This window comes from Lactuca serriola, chromosome 3 (genome assembly GCF_051521515.1).
Source record: "Lactuca serriola cultivar US96UC23 chromosome 3, Lser_US96UC23_V15, whole genome shotgun sequence".
Classification (NCBI taxonomy): domain Eukaryota; kingdom Viridiplantae; phylum Streptophyta; class Magnoliopsida; order Asterales; family Asteraceae; genus Lactuca; species Lactuca serriola.
In genome coordinates, this window is record NC_136410.1 from 203,061,422 (window position 1) to 203,075,448 (window position 14,027).

The following is a 14,027-nucleotide window of genomic DNA, read 5'->3' on the forward strand; positions in this document are numbered from 1 at the left end:
AATCAAAAGCACTAGAGACGTGTACATAAGGTGCACTCTAACACTAAATCAACCAATTCGTTCAAATCATCCTAAAATTGGTCACAATAGAAAGTTATGACATTTTCATTTTAACAACGCATTAGTTAGTTTCCTCACCATACCGATATCATATATTATGAAAAGGTCGTTCGCCTAAATCCATCGAGTAACAAAACCCTCATCGTCTATGGAGACAAACCGGACACAAACCCCTGACTCACCTTTTACATCAAGACTCAGAAGTACCTACACAGGAGGTACCACGCCGTCCTAGCCCCCGCTGTGGATAAGAAACAAGAAGAGAAAGACATCAGGGATGTTCCAAACGCCCGTAACATTCCCGATATATTCCAAGAAGATCTCCTAGGAATACCATCCGTACGGCAACCCGAGTTCAAAAATCGACTTAAATGCAGTAGCTGTGGAAAAGGGTTGTTGTAAATGCCATCTCACCCAAGTTAATCACCCCACTCAAGTAGAGACTATGGACCCCTACTAGTGAATCTATGATTACTAAGTATATATATTGGATCCCTATATAATTAAGATTCTACGGACTTAGGGTTGGTAATTCCGCTTTAAATCCTTTTCCTTGTTTGGATGTAGGCTTAGAAAAGAATCACTTATTCGAATGTCTTTTCAATCTTAATTATATACGACTTATAAACACAAAGAGATGATAGATGAATCAGTTATGAGTCATACCATGAACTCCATGACAAGTTACCCAGGACAGCGGATGGACACGCTACCACTTGAGCGATCGTAGACAAATCAACCAAACCCACACACTTTCTACCGACCAAGGCTACAAATAAAAATAGAAAAGCTGATAGGAGCATATCACAAGAAGATTGTGAGACTGCATAGTATACCACTATCTATCATTTTGGATAAGGGATAGGTGATTCGCCTCGTGTTTTCAATAGTCGTTAAAGGGCTCCTTTATATCACCCTCAAACTGACAGACAAAGCGGAAGACCCATTCATCGAATCCTTATACAACAACAGTTATTACATTAACATCAAAGTCGCGTCATTCGAAGCTCGCTACAGAAACAAGGGCATATCACCTCTGTGCTGGGTTGAGGTAGGCGACACACAACTAGCTAAGGGACAAGTTCCTAACAACACTCTCACCAGCCCCCAGATCATACAAGACACTACAGAGAAGATTGTTCAAACCCAAGAACGATTGAAGGCATCTCGGTATCAGAAGAAGAGATTGTCTGATGAGACTCTTGTTATTCCACTTGAGAGTCTAAACTTCATCGAAGAACCGGTGGAAATCATGGATAAGGAGGTCAAAAGGAGGAAACAAACTCGCATACCCATAGTGAAGGCCCGTTGGAATGCCAAGAGAGGACCTGAATTCACCAGGGAACGCGAGGATCAAATGAAAAAAAGAAACACCCCCAATTTTTTAGTGATATCCCGTCTACAAGTTAAATTTCGGAGCGAAATTCTTTTAACGGGGGGAGAATGTAATAATTGGTAAATAAAGGAACGATTGTACGATGCTATGTTTTGATTATTAAGCAATATGAGTATTTTATCAAGAATGGTTGAAAAAATTTAACCTCTTTTATTTAAATAAGTTCTTGTGTAATATAAAACAGGTAACTATTGATAAATTTCGTTAAGATGTATGACTACGAACCATCACTGGTTTGTGAAAACTAGCATATAACGTCATTTGAACGCAACAAACTTAATTTTTGTATCAACATGTATCTAGTTGATAAGTAAGTTAGGTTCTATGTAAAACGTGTGCTTAATAGTTGTGGAGGATTTAAATTTGACAAATATATGAACCAAAGTGACAAAACATGTTTAACGATATGGTTAACTGGTTAAATGTCACGAAATTATACCTTGGTCAATAAATTTTATATTTAAATGAATAAAAATATAAAATGAATTATTATAAGTTATAATTAGAATGTATTTAAGTGTTTTTTTAATAAAAAGAATAAAACATAAACATTAATGTTCAAATACACAAAAACTACATTGTTATTTTATACTGAGTATACATGTATGTATTTGTACATATGTATTAATATCTAGTGAATGACTAGTTATGGGTCATGATTTAAAGTGATCTCATGTAAGGTATATGATGTATAAATCAATTAAGATAAGAGAATTGGTGGAGATAAGTGCCAATTTAACTAATAAGTGCTTAATCACTTAAGACATTTTACGAAGAATGTTTCTTAATCCCTCTTCTAATTTTCGAGATTAAGACCTTCCCTCTCCTTAACTAGAACTCCTAACTAAATAAATAACTAGTAGCTAGTTAGTTAACTAACCCTATCTCTAAGAAACCACCCAAGCAAGTGGCTAGACAAGATCACATCACTTAAACTCACATCCCATCACAAGCTAGTCTAGGTTTTGTCCCCTTATCCTCTTCCACCATTTCCTCCTTCATAATCACGAAATTTCCTCTTCATTTTACCCTCAATTCACCAGCCAATACTCTAGGGAATTATTCTCAACCTTCATCTCATTTTCAGCCACAAGAATAGGAATGGCAATGAGGCGGGTTCGGGGCGAGGCATGGTTTCCCAATCCCGACCCGATAACTTTCGTGTATCTTATCGAGGCGCCCCATTGGGTTTCGGGTTTTCCCATTGGGTTTCGGGTATCTTATAGGGTTTACAACAGTTGATAACGAAATCTTTATTCCGTTTTAGGATACCCCATTGTCTTATAAAAAAATACATGTTTTAGCATCCCTTTTAAATTAAAAATATGATGAATCACTTTAATAAAATAAATTAGACGTTATATTAAAAATTATTTGATTTTAGTTTAGTGTAATACGTCAAAACATAAAAAATAATCACTTACACCAGATTGTTAATAACTAAAAAGTTGGTCTACATTACGTATTTTATTTTTGAATGCGTAGAATTAACATCAAAAGGATTCGAACATATTATATATATATATATATATATATATATATATATATATATATATATTAGGGGCGGGGCGGATCGGGGCGAGGATAACCCACTCCCTGCACCGAACCCGATAAAAAACCCGATAACGACCCGTTACCCGACCAGAAAAAACTGGGTTTCGAGTTTCCCCGTCGGGTTCGGGCTTTTTTCCATCCCTACACAAGTACATCCTTCCAAAGCCATCAAAACCGTAAACTAAAGGGCTGCTGTCCCTTTTGTGTTTCAGCCACCATTTCACCCATATACACCTTCCTTTTGCTTGATATTTTTACCACCAAATACCCATGGAAGTTAGTTGTTATGCTACTTAAAATTATAGATTCAAAACTGTGAAGTTTTCGTGACAGCAACATAGCCAAAACAGTGGCTGTTTTAGAGCATCAAACCAACACCCAAAAGTTCTTCATCTTCAAACTTCCATTCTTCAAGTATTCAAATAATTTGAGTTCATACCCCTACATTTTCATGTTTTCTTAAAGTTTTAAGGGGGTGAATACAAGTTAGAACACTAAACATAACTTAAATTTAAAAGACAGCTTTCTACAAAACAACTTGAGTCCTGTTCATGGACTGTTTTGACCTTCTTAAACTTAATATCTTTCAAAACTATACAATATGCAAGTAGTTTAGGTTTATAAATTTCTATTTTCTACTCGCACGTGTTCATACGATTTTGCTACAATTTATGGCGATTTTTATAAAACTACCTGTCATTTCAGAAGTGATTTCGGACTAGTCTGTGAAGATGACCATTTTCACCCTAGTTTGAGACCACTAAAAATCATAATAAAAATTAGAAACAAAGTAGAGTCATTTTCTAAACTTTTAGAGGTGATGGATTTAGCTTTTGACTTACGATGATTTTTCTATAAGTTTTCTAAAAACAGGGACACTAAAGGGTAAAACTGTCAAAAGTGGTTTATAGATTTATTGACACCTTCTAACATTTTTAGTAAGGTTTATACATTAAGGAAGTTAAAACACAATCATTTAAATATGTTTAATAAAAAATTTCACAAAAGTGATAAGTACAAAAACGTCTTTACTATCAAACCTAAGGGTTATTTCATGCAAAGTTTCTAATAAAAACGTAAGAATATGAACAACAATTACGAAACATAGCAAATCATCTTTTAAAATTTATACATATATATAACCATTTGCATATATATGTTTTGTTTAAAAAACTTGTCTTTTGCATCAAAAATATACAAATATACTTAACGAAACTTTACCCCATTTGTATCCCATTGAGCAAAGGGTAAAATATTATCAAATGCATATCTAAAGATTTCACGGTTGTTTTTCATAGCTATCCCAGTCTTAGGGTATGATCATTTATACAAATATTTTTAGCATAGAAAAACGTAAACTCGTTGATCAAATTTAGTGAGTTTTGTCTTCACGGTACCTTATAAAGTACACACGAAAGTCTTGTTAAATATAACCAGAATCTCTTGTAGGGAGAGCGTGATAGTTGTGTATAGATCTATACTACGACCGACAATCTGACACCTTATCTGCTTGCAACAGCTGGACCGGAAGGTCTGGGGGTGACAAATGTCATAACGAAATCGACACCTGAAGAACGTTGCGAACAAGGCAGTGTGGGTCAATCAAGTATGGTTATATGATAAAAATGAAAACTCACATAAAACAACAACGACACTTTTAGTTTATGCAAAGTCAGTCTTCAAACAATTTTATATACAAACAAAACTGCATAACATCATTTTAAGTAGGAAAATTACTTATACTCTTCGGTCTTGGTTCATGTAAGGCCACATCTCATTTAAGGGAAAATATAGGATTTTCCAGAAAACAAATATTACTACATTTCATAGAAAAGGTTTACAAATATACATACAAATGATTACGAACTCACCAACTTAAATGTTGATACTCTCTTTTCAAATAACTTGTATTCTCAGGAAATCAGTAAATCAGGTAACAACTGGCTTTGAGGATTGGACGCTTAGGCATCTAAACAAATCTTTTGACAACATATTGTAATTGATATTTTGAAACATGTAATACGTACAAATAATGTAACTTTTTCAATTATATATATATATATATATATATATATATATATATATGTTGGTTGTGTTTGCTTTGAATATTTATACTCAATTGTTATGATACACTACATGATAGTCACCCGCCCCTGGACGTTTCCGCCATCCTGGTTTGGGGGTGTGACAAAGGTGTTGAAGCGTTTTAGCATGGAGAACTCCAAAAAATGTGACTTATCCATCTAAGGCAATACCAAACTGAGTAAGACTCATAGTCCGAGTATAGAGGTGGAGATAGCAGAGATGAGTCGAATACCATATGCTTCCGTAGTTGGCTCGATCATGTATGCTATGACTTGTACTTGCCCTGATGTGGCCTTTTCTTTGAGCATGGTCATCAGATATCAAGGGAATCCTGGTAATGCTCATTGGAATGCAGTTAAGAACATTCTTAAGTACCTACGGAGGACTAAGGACTGGGTCCTTACCCTTGGTGGGAGTGATGAGTTGAGAGTGACAGGGTATAGCGACACCAGCTTTCAAACCAACAGAGATAATTTCCACTCTCAGTCGGGCTGGGTGTTTACCCTGAATGGAGGAGCAGTAACATGGAAAAGTTCCAAGCAGGAGACTATAGCTAATTCAACGTGCAAATCAGAGTACATAGCAGAAAGCAAAACATTGAATGAGGTGATATGGTTGAAAAACTTCATCGGAGACCTTGGAGTCATACCATCCATAATGGAGCCTGTGGTGATTTTCTACGATAATGAAGGGGAGGTTGCCTTAACCAAGGAACCGAGAGATCATGCTAGATCCAGGCATATCGACAGAAAGTACCACTTCATAAGAGATCAAGTAGAAGAAGGACCCCTCGTGGTAAAGGGGATATCGTCATAGGACAACGCAACAGATCCCCTTACGAAGGGACTGACTAGGTTTAAGCACATAGATAGTTTTATTTTTATTACTTCTTTTCATAGTTTATTTTTAGTTCAAACCATCTCATTTTAGTCGATCTTCATGCATATTTTCTCTTTTTGTCATTTTTTTTCCTTTACCGTGTGTTTTCTAGTCTTTTGAGCTTAATTGCAGGATTTACCGAAGACTATTTGTTATTGGAGGCTTAGAAGGATGCGGGACTCATAGAGGCATGTGATTTGCTTGCGGATTTGAAGTGGTGCGATTGGGTTAGGTGCTTGCGTAAAAGAAGAAATCAATTTGGACCTAATTTATGGGCAAAGATGATGATGAGGCGGCGCAGAATCGAGCTACAAGAAAATTTGAAGAGTATTGGGTCAATCATTAGAAGGCTTTGCAGTGGCAAATGGGTCTTAAAGAATTATGATTATGGGCTGAAGTTGAAGAAATGAAGATTGGGCTTAAATGCATGTTAAATGGCCCAACTCTCACATTCTGCGTGACCCACGCGGTCCGCGTGGGTACACACGCGGTCCGCGTGAAATGTGCTGAGTTGTTTCCGGGTTTTCACTTGTTGACTCTATTTGTGGAAGTTTGGTGGGTAGCTTTTGGTCTCTTTTTGAATCCGCAAATTGGCCCTCTTTAGCTAGAGACTAGAGGCTCATTTGAGGGGAGCCTTGAAGAATATACTCCACATTTTCTCTCTAAGAAACTTTGGAAGATTTGAAGAATATTTGGAAGATTAGTGTAATTTCCTTTCATCTTGCATCTAAGAGAATGTTCGGTATCGCTAAACTCTATTGTTTTTCTTTTACCATAGCCATGCTTCGCTAAACTTTCATTTGGTTGATTAGGGCTTGACCCATGGATGATTATTTTCTTTGAAGACTTATTATTACATTGTGTTTGAAGTTTATGGGAATGTTTTCTAGTTAAACATCTTGTTGTGTTTATTTATCTTTGATCTTGAGCTTGGATGAATGAATGCTTGTTTTTGTTGACTAATTTCTTGGTTAAGTAATGGATTTTCAAATTAGTAAGCAACAAATGGTTTATATGTTTGTTTTCATTTCATTTAAATCATGGAAATATTTCCCCCATAATGATAATGTAAGAATTTGATTATCTTTTGGATTTGGTAACTCTTACAACTTAAAGCTAATTAATTTTCACAAGATTTTATGATTCATTGATTTTGTGACTTCAATTAAGGAAATGTGTAAAGAGCTCCTGTAAGCATTTTCATTTCTAAGAAGAGTTGAGGCAATTTGTGCTTATGAATTGCTACAGCTAAGTTAAACCAATTCACAAGTGTTATTCCATTAAGTCTAATGATAAGTCAATTATATCATCCATGAGGTGTACCCCAAAATCAACCAATTCCACTTCTTTGAATTTAATCCAATCTTTTACTTGTTTACTTGTCATATTTTCAACCTATCTAGTTTTTAATTTTTTTCAAACACTCGAAAGAACTAAACACTCTCCCCATTTTATTTTTATTATTATTATTTTACAAGTATTTTTACAAAGAGATTTTTCATAGAGTTATAAATTAAACCAATCTCCGTAGATTCGACCCCTTTACCACTATACACTATTTTAGTGTGTAATATTTAGGGTTATAAATTTTGTTGGCCTCGACAACCACCAAATTTTGGCGCCGTTGTTGGGGATTGGTTTATTTTTAATCAATTTGTTTCTCTATGCCCAGATCTCAGCGTACAGGTGACTTGATTTACAACCCATAAATCGAAAAAGAAGCAAGGCGTTTGGCGAAGGTAAAACGAGTTGAACGTGGTCAAACTTCTAACCCCCACAGGGACCCAGAGGTTGAAACCGCTTCATTAAGTGATATAGAACCCGATTCTAGTCCCGACCCTCGCCAAGAAATTCCCAAAACACCACCCCTACAACAAAATCCACCCATTAGTGAACCAATTGCAATGGCAGACGGAGGAGAAGTTCCTGAAAGAACTTTGAGGCAAATGATGGAGACCGATTTTACACAAACCCCAACTGGTATCAATTACCCGGTTTAGGAAGGAGGCTCGGAGTTGAATTCATGTTTAGTCCATCACCTACCAACTTTTCATGGATTGCAGAATGAAGACCCTCATAAGCATTTGAAGATGTTCCACATCATTTGCACTAGCATGAAGCCACAAGGGTCAACCGATGACCAAGTCAAGCTAAGGGCATTCCCCTTTTCATTGGCCGATAGAGCGAAAGATTGGTTATTTTATCTTCCCCCGAGGTCGATCAACTCATGGACCGACATGGCAACAGCTTTCCTTGATAAATTCTATCCCGCTTCAAGAGTCTCAAGTCTTAGAAATGAGATCTGTGGAATCCGCCATGGTCAAAATGAGACTTTCCATGATTATTGGGAGAGGTTCAACAACTTGTGCTATAGTTGCCCACAACACCAAATTCCCGAACAACTCCTCATTCAACACTTCTATGAGGGATTGTTGCAAATGGAGAGAAGACTATTTGATGTCTCAAGTGGTAGAGATGTCTTTAGTAAAACCCCACAACAAACAAGACAACTTTTCAACACCATAGCCGCAAATTCACAACATTTTGGTCCTCGCCAAGATATGAAAAGAGACACACAACACAGAGTCAATGAAGTGGGAACATCAAATCTTCAGTCTAAAATCAAAGATCTAACCTCCGTTGTCCAAAAGCTAGCCATGGGACAAACTCCACAAGTGATGGTTTGTGGAATATGTGCAACAATGGGACATCCTACGAATATGTGTCCCATCCTTCAAGAAGATGCGGAGCATGTGAACGCCACGGGAGAGTTCCAAAACTATCACAACAAGCCATCCAGTTACCAAAATGCATATAATTCAAGTTGGAAGCCAAATCCCAACATGAGCTACAACCCAAGACCATTGCCTCAAAATGCATTGGTTAGACCATCCTATCTACCACCATAACCTCATTACCAACATCAACAACCACACTATCAACCCAAACCGCACCCTCCACATCATCATCAACAACCTCCTCAATCTCAAACAAGTAGCTCTGGAATGTCTCTTGAAGACATTGTCAAATCCCTAGCCACTAGTACCCAACAATTCCAAAAAGAGACAAGGACTAGTATCTCCAACCTTGAAGAACAAATGGGAGATATAGTTACATCCATAAGAAAGTTGGAATCCCATGGTAAACTCCCTTCTCAAACCGAAATGAACCCAAAAGTCAATATGGTGACCTTAAGAAGTGGCAAACAAGCCGGAGAAAGTAATTCAATGAAGAGGCCAAGGGAAGAAGAGGAGGAAATAGAATTCATCCCCATCGAAGAACCTATAATCAAGAATGATACACAAGCTGGAACCCCAAAGAAGTCCACCCCTCTAGTAACACCAATAGCCACTCAACCACCGTTCCCCTCCCGACTTATAACTTCAAAGAAGAATTTGGAGGAGAAAGAGATCTTGGACACCTTCCGAAAGGTGGAAGTAAACATCCCTTTACTTGATGCAATCAAACAAATTCCAAGATATGCAAAGTTCCTGAAGGAGCTTTGCACCAACAAGAAAAAGTTGAAAGGGGATGAGAAAATCTCGATGAACGAAAATGCATCCACGGTTTTACAAAGGAAGCTTCCACCCAAGTGTAAAGATCCCAGAATGTTCACGGTCCCTTGCAAGATTGGAGATGTCACCTTTAGTAGTGCTATGCTTGATCTTGGTGCCTCTATCAATGTCATGCCTTACTCGGTGTATGAATCATTGAATGTCGGACCCTTAAGCGAAACCGGTGTCATAATATCTCTTGCGGATAAATCAAGTGTCTTTCCTAGAGGTTTTTTGGAAGATGTCCTAGTTCAAGTAAACCAATTGGTCTTCCCGGCGGATTTCTATGTGATTGACCTAGATGAACAAGTATCCTCAAAATCGGGTATAATCTTACTTGGGTGACCATTCTTGAAGACGGATAGAACAAATATTGATGTGTATGCGGGAAGCTTGACAATGGAGTTTGATGGTGAAACAATAAGTTTCAACATTTATGACGCTATGAGATATCCTAGTGATGTTTCCTCTTTGTGTTTTGTTGATATTATTGAACCAATAACCCAAGAGTTGTTCGATTTGTGTGATGATGACATGTTGGAGATGATCTTGAGCAAAGGGTTTGACTGTGCAAAACTACCCAAGAAATTGAAGCTTTACTTACTAGACCCCGAAATTGAAAGATTAGTCAACAATTTGGAAATCAAAAAGACCACCCAATTTAGTGTGAAGCAAATTGAATTACCTCAAACTCACAGAAGATTGCCACCCTCCCTTGTCCAACCACCCGAATAAGAATTGAAGGTCCTCCCTCAACATTTGAAGTATGCATACTTGGGGGACAACGAGACTCTTCCGGTCATCATTTCAACTCACCTAACCAAGTGCGAAAAGGAACAACTCCTCAAGGTATTGAAGGAATATAAAGAAGCAATCGGTTGGACGATTGCGGATATCAAGGGTTTGAGTCCCTCCACTTATATGCATAAAATCTTAATGGAGGATGAATGCAAGCCAAGTAGAGACGCGCAAAGAAGGTTGAATCCGCCAATGATGGACATGGTCAAAAAAGAGATTTTGAAGCTCCTAGATGCGGAGATGATCTACCCAATCTCGGATAGCAAGTGGGTGAGCCCGGTGCAAGTCGTTCCAAAGAAGACGGGAATCATGGTGGTCGAGAACAACAAAGGTATGATGGTCCCCACTCGTGTGCAAAACGGGTGGAGAGTATGTATTGAATACCGCAAACTCAATACAAGCACAATAAAAGATCAATTCCCATTGCCTTTCACTGACCAAATGTTAGAAAGGTTGGCCGGGAAATCTCATTATTGATGTCTCGATGGGTATTCCGGTTTTCACCAAATCCCGGTGGCACCGGAGGACCAAGAAAAGACAACATTTACATGTCCATTTGGTACCTTTGCATATCGGAGAATGCCATTCGGATTATGTAATTCCCCGGCCACTTTCCAACGTTGTATGGTTAGTATCTTTTCGGAATATGTTGAAAACATAATTGAGATTTTTATGGATGATTTCACAGTATATGGCAACTCTTTTCAAGAATGTTTGACCAATCTCACAAAATTTTTAAAAAGATGCATTGAAACAAATTTGGTTTTGAATTTTGAGAAATGTCATTTTATGGTGAGTCAAGGTCTCATTTTGGGTCATATTGTGTCTAAAAAAGGAAGTGAGGTAGATAAGGCCAAAATTGATGTTATTCAAAGCTTACCTTACCTGACTTGTGTTCGGGAAGTTCGTTCTTTTTTGGGCCATACAGGTTTCTACCGAAGGTTCATCAAAGATTTTTCAAAGATAACAAGACCAATGTGCCAAATCTTGCAAAAGTAGGTTGATTTCGAGTTCAATGAGGCGTGCAAAGAAGCTTTTGACAAGCTCAAGGAGTTGCTTACATCCGCTCCCATCATGCAAGCACCAAATTGGGATCTCCCCTTTGAGATCATGTGTGATGCAAGCAACTATGCGATAGGCGCCGTTTTGGGTCAAAAGAATGGGAAGGCCTGCCACGTGATCTATTATGCATCAAGGACACTAGACAATGCTCAAAGCAACTACTCTACCATGGAGAAGGAGCTATTGGCCATAGTGTTCGCCTTGGAGAAATTTAGACAATACCTACTTGGTACCAAGGTCATAGTGTATTCGGATCACGCAGCTCTTAAGTACTTGATGACGAAGAAAGATGCAAAGCCGAGACTCATCTGGTGGATCCTACTGTTACAAGAATTTGACTTGGAAATCCGGGACAAGAGCGGACGCGAGAACCTCGTTGCCGATCATCTAAGCTGGATCACTTCAAATGAAACTCCTCTCCCATTGCAGGACGAGTTTCCGGATGAGCATCTCTTTTCCCTTACTCAATCTATTCCTTGGTATGCCGATATCGTTAACTTTTTGGTCACAAAAAGGTATCCCGACACATTCACACGTGCTCAAAAAGACAAGTTGAAAAGTGATGCAAAATACTATGTGTGGGATGAACCTTATTTGTGGAAACATTATCCCGATCAAATCATTAGGCTATGTGTACCCCAACAAGAGCACCAATCCATTTTGCAATTCTGTCATGAATTTGCTTGTGGGGGACACTTCGGACCTAGCCGGAAATTGAGAAAGGTCCTTGAGTGTGGATTATTTTGGCCAACCATGTCACGCGATTGTTATATGTTTTGCAAAAGTTGTGAGCGGTGCCAAAGGACGGAAAACATTTTGCAAAAGAACCAAATGCCCCAAAATCTAATCCTTATTTGTGAAATTTTTGACGTATGGGGGATTGATTTCATGGGCCCATTTCCTGTCTCATTTGGCAACGTTTATAATTTACTCGCGGTTGACTATGTTTCTAAATGGGTTGAGGCCAAAGCCACAAGATCAGACGATGCCAAAACGGTTATCGAGTTTTTGAAGTCTAATGTTTTTGTGAGGTTTGGTGTACCTAGGGCATTGATTAGTGATCGAGGGACACATTTTTGTAACAAGATGATGGAGGCTCTATTGAAGAAGTACAATGTGACCCACCGTGTTTCGATAGCTTATCACCCTCAAACGAACGGTCAAGCGGAAATTTCGAATCGTGAAGTGAAAAGTATTATGGAAAAAATGGTGAATCCTTCAAGAAAGGATTGGAGTTTAAGGCTTGATGATGCCTTGTGGGCCTATCGGACTGCTTACAAGACCCCGATAGGAATGTCCCCGTTTAGGTTGGTCTTTGGAAATCCATGCCATCTTCCCGTGTGTAACAAATCGTTATTTCAAACTTATGTAATAGTGTAGGTCAAATTGTACTTCTTTTTAATTAAATAAAGAGAAATTTTGGCATACTATGTATATTTATATAATTGACCCTCAAAAATAAATTATTAAATAATCTCAATTGGGTTGAACCAAGTGATAGAGATTGTAACAAGGTTTCCAAAAATATAAAGAACACTAAAATCCGAGTTATAACGAAGAAGTTATGACCAATCGAAAATCCGTGACAAAACCGGCAAAACACTGTTCAGTGTAAAAACTGAATTTTTGATAAAAGGCTTTCTAGCCTTACCAATCTAATTGAAAGTTATAGTTTATGTTAAACCGAGAACTTTCATAAAAAGAACGCCAAAATCTGACTTCGTATGAGGAAGTTATGATTTTTCTAAGTTTCAGTATAGCAGTGTACAACTAAAAACTCGAAATAAAGATCGAGTGGTTTTTAGCCGACACAACCTAAACGAGAATTGAAGGTCTCGTCATTAGTAGTAAAACGGTAAAAAGACAGACAAAAACGGACGTCGTATGAAAAAGTTATGAATTTATAACGGATTCACGTCCCGGTCTGTTAAAAATAATAATATTAAAAATAAATTCAAAATTAGCCAATGAAGTCTAAACGAAGGTCGTAGATTATAATTTTACCTACGCGTGCATATAAAGAACGTCAAAAACGGAGTTTGTATGCAAAAGTTATGATTTTTACAAGTTTTGGCAAAAAAAATAATAAAAAAAAATAGAAAAAACCGGGAAAATTCGCATGAACAGTGACTGCCACGTCACCCTCGCATGCGAGGCCACCACGTGTCGGCTGCTGATTGGACCGATGTCTCGCGTGTCACCTCCTGATTCGACCAACGCTGCGGTCCAATCCTACTCGGACAACTTCGCAGGAGACACCCCGGATACGCCCCTCGCACGCTCCTCGGACACTCCTTCGCACGTTCCCTCTTCCCATTGGACCGAGGTCTGGTCCAATTTGACCCTACCACCTCCGAACCGAAGCTGCTTCCCTTTGCAAAGTGTCAGCCTCGCATAGCCTTGCATAAGCTTCGGATCCGAGGCTTCGGCCTATATAAGCCATGCGAGGGTTCCGAAGAATTTACACTTTTTCACCCCAAATTTTACCCTCTTTCACCTTTTCCACTCCCTTAAGCTTATATACAACCCTTAAAGCCCCGGTATCAAGACTCGAGCCCAAAGTAAGCCGTGAAGCCCCAAAATTCTCAAGAATTCATCATCTCTCCTGTCAAAACTCTGCCCGATTTGAGCCGGTTTCT

General features: G+C 38.2%; 1 protein-coding gene across 1 annotated transcript; it reads left to right on the forward strand.

The window, feature by feature from the left end:
- The first annotated feature begins 8,979 nt into the window (after positions 1–8,979).
- On the forward strand, positions 8,980–10,263 carry LOC145095985 (uncharacterized). The gene is made up of 2 exons (XM_079033780.1): positions 8,980–9,837; positions 9,886–10,263. Exons 1-2 carry the CDS (start codon positions 8,980–8,982, stop codon positions 10,261–10,263), a joined length of 1,236 nt encoding a protein of 411 aa, XP_078889906.1.
- The last annotated feature ends 3,764 nt before the right edge of the window (positions 10,264–14,027 follow it).